This window comes from Canis lupus, chromosome 32 (genome assembly GCF_011100685.1).
Source record: "Canis lupus familiaris isolate Mischka breed German Shepherd chromosome 32, alternate assembly UU_Cfam_GSD_1.0, whole genome shotgun sequence".
Lineage (NCBI taxonomy): Eukaryota > Metazoa > Chordata > Mammalia > Carnivora > Canidae > Canis > Canis lupus.
In genome coordinates, this window is record NC_049253.1 from 1448336 (window position 1) to 1461491 (window position 13156).

General features: G+C 36.9%; 1 protein-coding gene across 1 annotated transcript in view; it reads left to right on the plus strand.

Annotated features, from left to right (window-relative positions):
• PDE5A (phosphodiesterase 5A) overlaps window positions 1-13156 on the plus strand; it is a 129934-nt gene that overhangs the window by 21033 nt on the left and 95745 nt on the right. The window contains 1 exon segment of the mRNA NM_001003188.1: window positions 9104-9193. Coding sequence (NP_001003188.1) covers window positions 9104-9193 — 90 coding nt within the window.

Genomic DNA, 13156 nt, shown 5'->3' on the forward strand with positions numbered 1-13156 from the left:
GACCTGAACCAGGGCACTGGCCTTAATGAGCAAAAGAAGGGAATGGATTTCCAGTGAAGAAGTGGAATCTGCCAGAGGTGGCAGCTAAAATGGGAGTGAGGGGGTTGGAGAAGTCAGGGATAAGTGAGGGTTTGAAGCTGGGTGAATAAATATGGTAACTAGTGAGGAACACTGAGGGCAGGGATTTGGGGACAGATCTGATAGTGCAGGTAGTGAAATCATGAGGTATTTTTCAGAATCCATTCTGTACAAGGATGTACAATCCATTTCTTCCATTTTGATTCTTCCTGGAGCTATCTCCATGTCTTCTGCAAGCCCTGTAGTAACGTCACACCGTAGCAGACTACAAGACGGGTATTAAGGACACAGCTGAAGGGTTGCTGCCAAATTTGCAGAATTCCCTTCCTGTCTTAGGTGACAGCTGGGTTTCCGCTTTTCAAGGGCACTATAGTCCCAAGTACAGTAGGACCGTAAATAGGCTTCAGCTTTGCTGAGAATGCCTTCATTTGTTGTGTGGTTCTAAGCTGCTGCAGCTCTGAGAATTTCCTCACTTACATGCATTTTGGTTAATATGCTTACCACTGTCAAAGTTTTGACAGCATAAGTTTCGTTTCGCAGTAATGAATGATCTAATTCTTGCACTGCTTTCTGAAAGAGGCCCATGTCCCTGATTGCAGTGCATCCGGTGTGAAGCCTCTCTTCCTGTGGCCTCTTCATATTGCTGACTCCCCTTATCACCCTTGATCTGTGTTTATAGTGGCCCTTGCTGAAGTGAATCGTGTCCCAGGAATTTCATTCCAAAGGTGTGGAGTTGATCCGTGGCATGCAGTTTACATTGCTGTTGACAGTGGAAATCCCTTGGCTAATGGATAATTCATTACTCAGCCCCACCCATAATTCCAATAATCAAGAGTGCCTCAGAGTTTTTTGTGAAAGTAGCCAGAACAGGAAAATGCGTTCTGTTTTCTGAGTCCTACCTCTTCAAACTGGCATCTGTATAAATGACACCCCATAGCAGTATTTCATAAAGCCTATTTGACCACAGAACCCTTGACAAGTTGTAATGTAGCAGTGGAAGACCACGAGGTGACCATGAGAAATAATGACGCTCAGATTGAAGATAAAAAAAAAAAAAAGTCTTACATATAAGTCAATTATAAGAAGTGATCAACACTTGATTCATTTTGTAAAACCTTGTGACAGAATGATATAAATTGGAGAATTCAACTCTTTTATTACTAATAAGATAGCACATTCCTATATTGAAAGTACAAAACAAAATCCACAACTTAAATCAGTGATTCTCAATCAGACCACAAATACCAAAGACAGGGTGTTTGCTGCCTATATGTAGAAGTTCAATCACCCATCATCTCCTCCTGCATCAGCTCATCATTCATGTAACTTTCTTGGATATGGCACCCATTTATTGATGACAAGATATATTTTTAAAAATATTTTGTTTATTCATGAGACACACACACACAGAGGCAGAGACACAGGCAGAGGCAGAGGGAGAAGCAGGCTCCATACAGGGAGCCCGATGCAGAACTCGATCCCAGGTCTCCCAAGTCACACCCTGGATTGAAGGCAGACACTTAACTGCTGAGCTGCCCGGGCGTCCCTGATGATAAGATATTATCACATAATCAGAACAACTGTATAAATGTGTTTGGTGTTCTCCTTTAATATGAAAACTGGATACCATCCAGTATCTAGGGTTACTTAGAGAAATGTATACGTGAGTATATAAATATATATATATGAATATATAAGTATATATATGGAGAGGATTATTACAGAAATTAGCTGGCTCAATAATGGAGGCATAGTAGTTCTGTGATCTGCCTGCTGCCTGCAAGCTGGACAGCCGGGAAAGCTGGTGGTATAATTCAGAGTCTGAAGATCTGGGAATTGGGTAGCCAGTGGTGTGAATTTGGTGTAGCTCTGAGTCCAAAAGCCTGAGAATCAGGAACTTCAATGGAGGGAGGTGAGCAGAAGACAGATGTTTCAGCTTAACCAGAGAGAGTGAATTTGTCCTTCCTCTGCCTTTTCGTTCTGTTCAGGCCCTCAGTGATTTGGATAATGCCAACCTGCGTTGGTAAAGATCTTTGCTCAGTTTATTGATTCAAATGCCAATCTCTTCGGGAGACATCCTTACATGCATACCCAGAAACCCAGAAACAATGCTTTACAAGCTATTTGGGCATTCTTTAGCTTAGTCAAGTTGACACTTAAAATTGACCATCTCAGGTTGCCTTGAACACGTTAGTTTCATGTCCTACAGAAGCCTTAAGATTCCCCAAGATTTCCTGTCAAAGGATTTATATTGTCAAAACACTCCTCTTCCTCCCAAGTCAACTGGAATGCAAAACTTTGACTACTGTTCTGTTTCCATAGGACAAGCACTGCATGTCGTACCATGGTTTCTAAGGAGAAGACTTGCAGGTTTTTAGGGAGGGGGTCTCATTGTACTCATGTGACCTTTACCATGTAACTGCTATTCTTCCCACCCTGGTGACTTCATTCCTACTTTTCTATTCCTTGTCTAGATAAATAAGCTCGCTTTGCACATCTCACTTTGTCAAGATGTTTTCTTAAAGAAATATGAGCTCTCTCAAATGAGAGTATGAGTTCTCAATCTGATGAATAAAATGATTTCCAAAGTCAATTTTAGGAGAAAGAAGTAACAATTGTTTTAATTTTGATAAATTGTTTTAGTTTTGATAAATCTGCTAATCTGCCATGATCTAATTTGCCCCAGGGAACATAGTTTGGGATTTGGTATATCTGTCTTTTAGTGTTCTAATAATCTTTTGGGATTATCTTAAAAATGCCACTCTGTGGAAGAAAACTAGCCCCTATATCAGTAAGACTGCTGTGTTGTTTTCTGTTATTTTTATTTTTATGTAATTTCAAACTTACGGAAAAGTTTTAAGACTGGTATAAGAAACTTCATATACACTTTCCCCAGATTCTCCAGTTGTTTATGTTTTGCTCCATTTGCTCTATCATTTTCTTTATCTATATACAATGCATGTAAGCAATATATGCATACTATTTTTCTCTCTTTTTTTTTTTTAAGATTTTATTTATTTATTTTAGAGAGCACGAGTAGGGGGCAGGGTCAGAGGGAGAAGAGAGAGAATCTCCAGCAGGCTCCACCCTGAGTGTGGAGCCCAATGTTGGGCTCAATCTCAAAGAGCCAAAGTCAAGAGTCTGTCACTCAGCCAACTGAGCCACCCAGGCGCCCCTATGCATATTATTTTTCTGAACCACTTAATAAGTTGGAAACATTTTTACTAGATATTTCAGAGAATATTTTCTAAAAATATTCTTTTATACTATTATAATAATTTTTCAAAATCAGGAAATTTTATGATATAATGCTACTTCCTAATAGGCCATAGTCAAATTTAATCTATTGTTCTATTAATGTTCTTTATAGTTATATTTTTCCTCTCATCAAGGATCTAATCCCAAATTATATAGTGCATATGCTTGTCATGTCTCTTTAGTCTCCTTTAAATCTGGAATCGTTTTTTAGTGTTTATTTTTCTTGATGTATATTTTGAGAGTTCAGGCTAGTTATTCTGTAGAAAGTCTTTTTGAGGAGATTCAAGTAAGGTATTTTGGGCAGAAATACCACCGATGTCAATGTTGAGACCTTGTCTGGTTTTCCAAACAAGTCAGTTCTTTACTTCTTCACCAGCTAGATGTCCTACAATCCAATTCAATCCTGATTCTAACTACTAGTAGTTAGCACTAACGACCACTAGTAACTAACTTCTGACACTCTACTGCTACCAGGTAGTACAGACTCCATAGTCCCACTAGATTGTCCCCAGTTCCCAGTTCAGATACCAGTCACCAACAGGGTCCCCAGGCTACTCACATTTATGTCTATCTACAAATTAGGTGATTTCCCCACTCAGGTTCAATAATTTGCTAGAATGACTTATAGAACTCAAGAAGGCATTTATATATAGTTACAGTTTTATTATAATGGCTACAATTCAGGAACACCTAAATGGAAGAGATGCATTGGAGCAAGGAATGGGAGGTGGGTGACACAGAAATTCCATGCCCTTTCCAGGGTGTGCACCACCATCCCAGCACATAGATACCTTCATCAACCCAGACACTCCTGCAGACAGCATTGTTCTGTTTTTTGTTTGTTTGTTTGTTTGTTTGTTTTAAATCAAGGTTTCATTATGTAGGCATGATTGATTAAATCCATTGATGTCTACATTCAATTTCCAGCCCCCTCTCTGTTCTCTAGAGGTCAGGGGTGGGGCTCAAAGTTCTAACCCTCTAATAAGTCATTTGGTTTTTCTGGTCCCCATCTGGAAGCTATCAGGGATACTCTCCCTATGACTCATCTTATTAGAATGAAGTTAGGTATGGTTAAACGGGGCTTGCTATGACTATCAAAGGACTTTCCTATTTCTCAGGGAATTACAAGGGTTTTAGGAGCCCTGTGCCAGGAACCTGGGACAAAGACGAAATATATATTTTATTAAATACTAATAGTCTTCTCAGCATATGTTATCAGGAAACATGTGATATTAGTTTACCCTAGTGTTGATTATATTAATTTTAAAAACTTGGTTAGTGGTGTTCACTAGGTTTCTCCACTATAAGGTTACAGTTTTTGTATTATAATTAATAAATATCTTATGGTAAGATACTTTGATATTGTGTAAATATTCTTTTCCTTTTTTTTTTTTTTTAAGATTTTATTTATTTATTCATGAGAGACACAAGGAGAGAGAGAGGCAGAGACACAGGCCAAGGGAGAAACAGGCTCCATGCAGGGAGCCCGACACGGGACTTGATTCCGGGTCTCCAGGATCACGTCCTGGGCTGAAGGCAGCGCTAAACCGCTGAGCTACCCAGGCTGCCCTAAATATTCTTTTCTTTATGAACCTACATTTACTGGTTTAGCATCCACATTTTCTAACTCCATCACATGTTCTGTATTTTTTAGTTGGCATTCTCATTTAAAGAAGAGTTTACCTTTTGTATTCATTCATTCATTTATTCATATCACTGTGGACTCATGGATTTTTATTTTGTGCAATAAGTTTATCAGATTCTCAAATTATATCAGATTTGCCAGGTTCCTGTATCTTTTTGATAGGTTGTCTTCACTCTGGGCTTTCTCATTTTCTTGGGCTGAAAGTTCTAATTGGCTTATCAGTATGTTCCATGCCTGTTTTATACTTTCCTCCTCCTAGCCCTATTATCATTCTTTTTCCCAAGCAACTGTGGTTCCTTTCACTGGAGGGAATGGTAATCAAGCTAGAAACTAAAATCTGAGTATGGGTTGTGTTCATTGCTTCTGGTATGTGTTTGTTGCTACCAGTATGTCAGTAGACAGAGCTAGGAGCTAGGAATGAAGGATATAAATAGACACATATGCCCATATTTTATTTGTTTTTATATCTATCTGCTTCCTATATTAAAAACAATGAATTCTTACTGATACCTCCAATTTCAATCTAACACCTCAAAGTGCATTTTGTTTTTCTTTTTCTTTGTCTGTCGGGTTGTTCCTTCTCCAAAAATGAAGACCCAAGCTTCCTAGTTCTTTACGTATTTGTGTACATGTTTAAGCCAAGTTCCAAGCTCTTTACTCCTTCGTGTAGATTCTGGTAGCTTTTCCTTGAGGCTGAACAATTTTCATTAGCACTTCTTGTGATACAGGCCTGGTGGTGACAAATTCAGTTTTAGTTTATCAGAAAATGCCTTTATTTTGCTTATGTTGTTGAAAGATATTTTATTGGATCGACAATTCTCAGTTAATAGTAGTTTTCTTTCAACATTTTAAGAGCTTTTCCACTTTTTGTTCTTCGTTTTTCTCATGAGAAGTCAGCTCTGCTCCATATTTTCATCTTATATGTTTCTTGCTATATATAATTTTCATACTATATGTGGAAGTTTAAGGTTTTCACTAACTTTGGGGAAATTTTGGCCTATGTCTTTAAGTATTTTTCCACTCTATTCTCTTTCTTCTCTCTGGGGCTTCAATTATATATACGTGTATGTTAGACCACTTGATATTGTCCCAGAAAACACCAAGGCTCTGCTAACTTTTTAAGATCTGTCTTTTCTTCATTGTTTTTAATGTGCTGTTAAATCTGTCAATGAACTTTTCATTTTAGACACAGTACTTTTCAGCTCCAGAGTTTCCATTTGGGTTTTTTAAAATAAGTTTTTAAATTTTATTTTATTATCTTTTTTTTTATAGTTTCCCATCTCTTCATTACCACATTTGTCTTTAAGTCCTTAAGTACATTTATAATAGCTGCCTTAAAGTCCTGCTCTGTTAACTTCAATATCTGAATGACCTTTCAATTTCCTGTTTTCTTCACATATGATGTGATTTTTGATTGTATGTTGGACATTGTACATGTTTCTTTGCAGGGCATTTGGATCATACCATCTTTCTTTAAATAGGGCAGTGCAATTACTGAAAGATCTTTTTGGTCCTGTCCGGCTTGGTGTTATTATTGGGTAGATATATTTTAGTTTTGAATATGGTCTTAGGGAATGCCCCTGAAATCTAGGGTATGGTCCTTACTCCTAAGGAGTGGCTTTTTTTGTGTCAACTGAATGCTTGAGATGGAATGGCTGAGCTAGAACTCCAGTGTCTCCAAACATTTCTTCCCTAATTGGTGTTCCATTCTGCTTTCAACCTTCAACATAATTTTTAGCTGGTTCTCTTAAGAGTCTTGCCCTATACATGTGTGAAGTGAGTAGCCATTCAGTCTTCCTTTTATCTCTCCCCCAAGTCTCCCCAGCATAGCTCTCTTATTAGGTACTTTGCTGTGCAAATTTTAGCCACTTTAGAAGCCCTGAAGTCTTTCAGTTCCATTTGGAACCCTTGCTACACTTGGATACCGCCTGCCTTCTTGCCAGCAGGAAAATGCCACAAGGAAGAAAGCCAAAGTGGTTGTCCTGTGTATTTCCCTTTTTCATGATTTGTGATTTAGTTGTCTCATACATTTGGTCCAGTCTTACAGTTTTCACTAAGAAGGCAAGTCTGGTACCAATTGCTTTATTTTAGGAAGTGGATATCCAAGGCTTTATTTTGTTTTGTTTTACACTGTCATGTTCTCATGAACAGTGAAAAAATAATCACAGTAATAGTACTGCTCCATTTTTTCTTTGGTGTTTCCTGGACCTAAAGGGGTTAAAGATCTTTATGCATATTGCCTTTGCACTGAGCGCATTGATTGGGAAATTCCTTGAGATGCCAGATTTCACCTAAAGTGAATTTGAAGCATACACATTACTCCCACCTCCTTCAATGAAATGGAATCCAGGGCTGCTGTTGATTTTAAATTCCTAGTATGATGCCTCCAAAGCTGTGAAAGCCCTGTTAATTCCAGTTTGTCAAACTCTATTGCTTTGATTAGATTGTTGTTTAGTCCTCTTCCTCATAAATTGGTCTTATAATTCAAATATTTATTAACAAAATAATTGCTGAGGATGCAAATATTTATATTCATATTTTGATCATTAGCTTGTAGAACAACCCCACTTTATAAGTTAATAATTTTGTCACTTCTTTAATACATCAATATCAGTGTCCTTTCTATCTTTTTAGATACATTCCAATATGGTATATTAAGAACAATTTTAAAAAATATATTCAGTCAACATTTTCTCTGTGTCTTAATGTAACTTTGAGCATGTTTGCCCCCCCCCCAAAAAAAGAAGAAGCAAAAATGCAGTAGTGTTTATTTATAAAGTAAAATATTTATACTGGTTTTCTACCATTTTATAACTTTTTTTTTTTTAAATTGCCTTTAATGCCAAATTTGGCTCTCTTGGGGAAATTGGCCTCATTTCTGACCCCAGTTGATGGAATCTACTGTAATCATTGCTTTAATTCACAGCTTTGACGTTGCATGACTTTAGACTAATTAAAAAAATAAATAAACGACCTTCAAAGATAAGGATTTTCCAGTGTGGCTATTCCATATTCTCTGAAGGGAATTCCAAAAGCATAGTTTTTAGAGCAGTGTTGCTATTATTAGCTTGAGCATGTAACTTCCCAAGGTTTTTGCTTTGAGGGGAACAACACTCCTTTATATGTTTATGTTCTGGTATGTTTGTTTCAATTCTAATCTTACCACCTATAGTAGTATCTGTCTACTTCCTCTAGTATGTTTTCCTTCTTACCTACAATGTTTATTTTAAACTATAATAAGCCAAAAATGACCACAACTGATAATTATGATATCATTTGTTAATGAATTCCTTCATTTATTTTAACAAATGCTTTTGATTTCTTGTGCAAGTTTTGGAAATCCAGTGAGGGACCAAAAAAAAAAAAAAAAAAAAGAGCCCCTCCTAAAGTTTATAGCCTAACTTTAATCTTCCCAATCTAAAGTTCAAGGGAAAATAGCCTGTACCTTTCTTTCTTTAACCACATTTAGAACCTTTACCACCCTGAGAAGTCCTTTGTGATTATTGAATGTGCATGATGTACTTGTGAAAGGAAAAAGAAATACAAAGATTAAGGAATTGTTTACAGTCTGACTGAGGCCATGCAACTTTTTTTATGCACACGTATACATGATATATTTAAAATTCTTATGAACACCTGAAATAGAAGTATTTCTATTTCAGAACACCTTTACAAGGGAAGTAAAGTCAATATTAGGCAGGTTATTTTGGAGTTGGTAGATTTTATAGTTTCAGAGCAGAGATGTTTTCCTTTGGATGGCACAGGAGTATCAGCAAGATGGGAATAGGCAAATTGTATTACAGAGGGGGAGAGTTGCCACTTTCTCATGGGTCTAAGGCATGCTGTCTAAATTGGTTAATATTTTGAATTTTCTTTATTTCTGAACATTTGAGTCTGTATTTTTTTTTGTTTCTCATGAACACTAGCTACTAAAAGACATAAATTTATCTTTGTCAAAAATGATAGGTACTTACATGATTTGATGTCTTTCCAATGATAAAATTGTCATTCAGAGCAATAAGGTAAGTTGAAGGTTAGATTTTTCTAATCTTATAAATCAGAAAAATCAAATCAGTCTTTGAACAGGTCAGTCATTAAATTGAATTTCTTTTTCCTTACTAGGATCCTCGGTTCAATGCAGAAGTTGACCAAATTACAGGTTACAAGACACAGAGTATTCTTTGTATGCCAATTAAGAATCATAGGGAAGAGGTAAGCCAATTTTCCATTTTATAAAAGGTCATTTGGAAACATTTTCTTTTTGAAGAAAAAATAAAGCTATACTTTGCATACTTATGAAATAATACAATCGTGACAGGTTAACTACAAAGTACTTAAATATTACGTTAAATAATAAAAATTATGACTTAGACTTTAGAGAGGGCTGAATCTTGATAGAGACTTTACTTGGACTTAGAAATAGATTTCAGATGTTTTATTTCCTTACCTCACCCCCCATCACCACCCTAGAACCGTATTCTGTCCTAAGATACATAATTTTGGTTGTGGCTAGAATCCATTTATTTCATATTATATTAGAAGTGTCTGAATAATGCTTATTTCATAAAGGGATTATCCAATTGTAATGACTATCAACCGATTTTTTGAGGAGACTCAAAATGAGGTTTTGAAAACATGAAAATTGTAGCTAATTCCAAGTAAGTTTCATTGTGAAATTATAACAAGCAAATGGAATGTTTGGGTTTATATTTCACCTAACTGGAAGGTTTGGTTTCTGTTAACCCTGAATTCCCTCTTCATTCATACTTACTTGAAAAAAAAAAAAAGTTAATAAATTATCAACCAAATTGTATGTTTCAGTTAAATGTTCTCAACTCTGGCTGCACATTACAATCAACTGAGGAACTTCTAAAATATTACCAGTTAAATCTGATTCTCTAAGAGCAGAGTGTAGACACTGATACCTTTTTAAAGCTCTCCAAATAATTCTGCAGTGTAGCTAGGGTTGAAAACCGCTACTCTAAGTGAAACAAATAGATTGAAAGTGCGTGTGCTAGGGGATCTTAACCTTGGCTGCACATTAAAATCACCTGAGAAGTATTTAGAAATTTTTAATGCCCAGGCTTCACTTCAAATCAGTGTCTCTGAACATGAAGACTCCTAACTCTGGGAAATGAACTAGGGGTAGTGGAAGGGGAGGAGGGCGGGGGGTGGGGGTGAATAGATGACGGACACTGAAGGGGGCACTTGACGGGATGAGCACTGGGTGTTATTCTCTGTATGTTGGCAAATTGAACACCAATAAAAAATAAATTTATTATTAAAAAATAATAATAATAAATCAGTGTCTCTGGAGTTGGGACCCAGGCATCGGTATTTTAAGACTCCTAGGTGATTACAACGTGCAGCTAGGTTCAAGAACCACAGAACTACTGCCAAAGGTACTAGGAGCACTTTAATGCTTCTACTTGACTTACATTCACATTCTGACATCTTTCTCTCCTCCATCCAGTCCTTTACCAAATCCTATTGATTTTTTTTTCCATTGGAGTGTTTTTCACTTCAGCTCCTTTCTATTCAAACCTACTGCCATAATTCAGATATTGAAGTAATGCTTGAACTTTTTAAAATGTTTTCGTAAGAGGCTTCTATACTTACCGTCAGTTTCCTTCCATTCCACCTGCTATGTTCCTGGGAATTGTCCTGAAACACAGCTTTCTGAACCAGTGCTCCTAAAACATTAATGTGTAGATTTATCATACAGGGATTTTGTTAAAATGCAATTTCTGAATTCTGTAGGTCTAGGTGGGCATGAGATTCTTTTGTAACAAGGACCAAGTTGATACTGACCCCCTGAGTCTGCGGGTCACAATTTGACTAACAGGATCCTACAGGACAAGATCCTAAAGGAGTCACTTCTCATTAGTCTGAAATAAGTTCTCAGTGCTTTACGGCTGCTGTGTGGTTTCTTAAGGGGAAACTTAGAGTCAAAGTCACTATTATATCCTTGCAGTTAAAACATGATGAGATTAATTATTCAATTAATTATTAATTGGCTAATTTAATTGGTTAATTATGTGGATGAATATATAGAAAAGACCATGCATGGATTAATGACGAGGTTGCCAGATACAGCAAATAAAAAGCATGTCCCATGCAATATTTGGGACACAGTTATGCTAAAAATGATTTGTTGCTCATCTGAAATTAAATTTGATTAGCCTTCCTGTATTTTATCTGATAGCCCTAGTTAATAAACGAAAGGCTGTGATTCTGTGCACTTGAGAAGATGGTGTTCAGCTTCTACTTTGTTAAGTAAAATTGTGACCCCCAAACTAATCTTGTACTGGCAAAGAGACCCAGGTTAAATCATACTGTCCTCTTTCTAAATAGTGCAAACAGTTTACCAACATTGGAAACTGGGGGAACTCATGAGAGTGTGCAACAAAATTAGGGTGAAGTGAGTGGGATTGCCCTTCTGTGTATATGTGTTTCTCTCTTTATGATGACCTGTGAGGATGATTTAAATTAAACAAACAACAATAATCCCAGCTGTCTTGAGGTATAATTTAACACGATAAAATTCATGCATTTTAATTTTACAGTTTGAGGAGTTTTGACAAATGTGCACACAGTCATGTAACCACTGCTGTAATCAAGATATAACACATTTCTGTCACCTCAGATACATCCCTGTCCCCCCAGTAGCCAACCTCCTTGCCCTCCGGCAACCCCTGACCCCTAATAATCACCAGTCTGTCCTTGTCTCTATTGTTTTTGCCTCTTCTCGAATGTCCTATAAATGGAATCCTACCATACGTTGTCTTGTGTGTCTGGCTTCTTTCACTGAGTACCACGTTTGTGAGATTCATTCATGTTGTTGCCTGTGTCAGTAATTTCTTCCTTCTTCTTGGCGAGTAATTTATTCCATGGTGTGAATATACCAGTTTGACCATTCATTCATTGTTTGATAGACACTTGTTTGCAGTTTTATGAAAAAAGCCACTATTATGAAAGCAGCCACTGTCATGTTTGCATACAAGTCTTTGTGTGGACGTAATGCTTTCATTTTTCTCGGGTAAATATATAGGGGAATTGCTAGGTCATATGGTAGGTGTTTAATTTTATAAGCAACTTCAAACTCCCAAAGTGGCTGCACCATATGCATTCTTACCAGCAACGTATCAGAGTTCCAGTTGCTTCACATCCTTGGCAACCCGTGGTACTCTCAGTTTTTCAAACAAATTATTATTATTATTATTATTATTATTATTATTTTCAAACAAATTATTGCTATCCTGTGGAAACTTTTCTAAAGACCTGGCACATTTTAATTCACTTAATCTTCCTAGCAGCTATAGAAGGTAGTCATTATTTGTTTCTACTTAACAGATGAGGAAACAGACCTGGAACACTTAAGAACTCACTCAAAGCTGGGTAACCAAAACTGGCAAAGCTGAGATTCAAATCTAGTCACCGTGTAAGTGTAAGAAGTCAGACAGAAAAAGACAAATGCCATCTGATTTCACTTATGTGTGGAATCAAAAAAAAACAGCCAGAGGGGAGAAAGGTGGGAGCAGGTGAAACAGGTGAAGGGGATTAGGAGGTACAAACTTCTGGTTATAAAATAAATAAGACAGGGATAAAAAGTACAGCATAGGGAATATAATGAAAAATATTGTAATAGCTACGTATGGTGGCAGATGGTAATTACATTTACTGTGGTGAGCATTTCATAATGTATAGAATTGTCAAATCACTAGGTTTGTGGACCTGAAACTAATATTGTCAGCCAACTACGTTGTTGACTATGTTCAACAGAAACAACACAAACTAGGCAGTCTGGCTATAAGGTAATAACATGGGAAGGGGGGTTTCTTGAAATTCTGCTGTGGGTGATGACTGCATCCACTTTCTTCCCCACACTTAAATTATTTGGAGGCTGAGAGAGGTGGGAGGAGGGGCACTGATGTATTTAGTTTGGCTCAATGCAGAGGCAGGACTTGAAGGCAAAAACCAGGAGACCTGGCTGTATTCTGATGATTTTTAACGATAAGTGTTTGAATCACTCTGCAGACAGACTCTTTTAATTTTAAAAAATTAAGAAAAAAGTAAAGCTAAAGAAAGCGGATCAGAGTCACATTCTCTATAGTACCTCAAGAGGAATCTGTCCAGTAAATAGGAGGAAGTTTTCACCAGGGATAAGAGTGACAG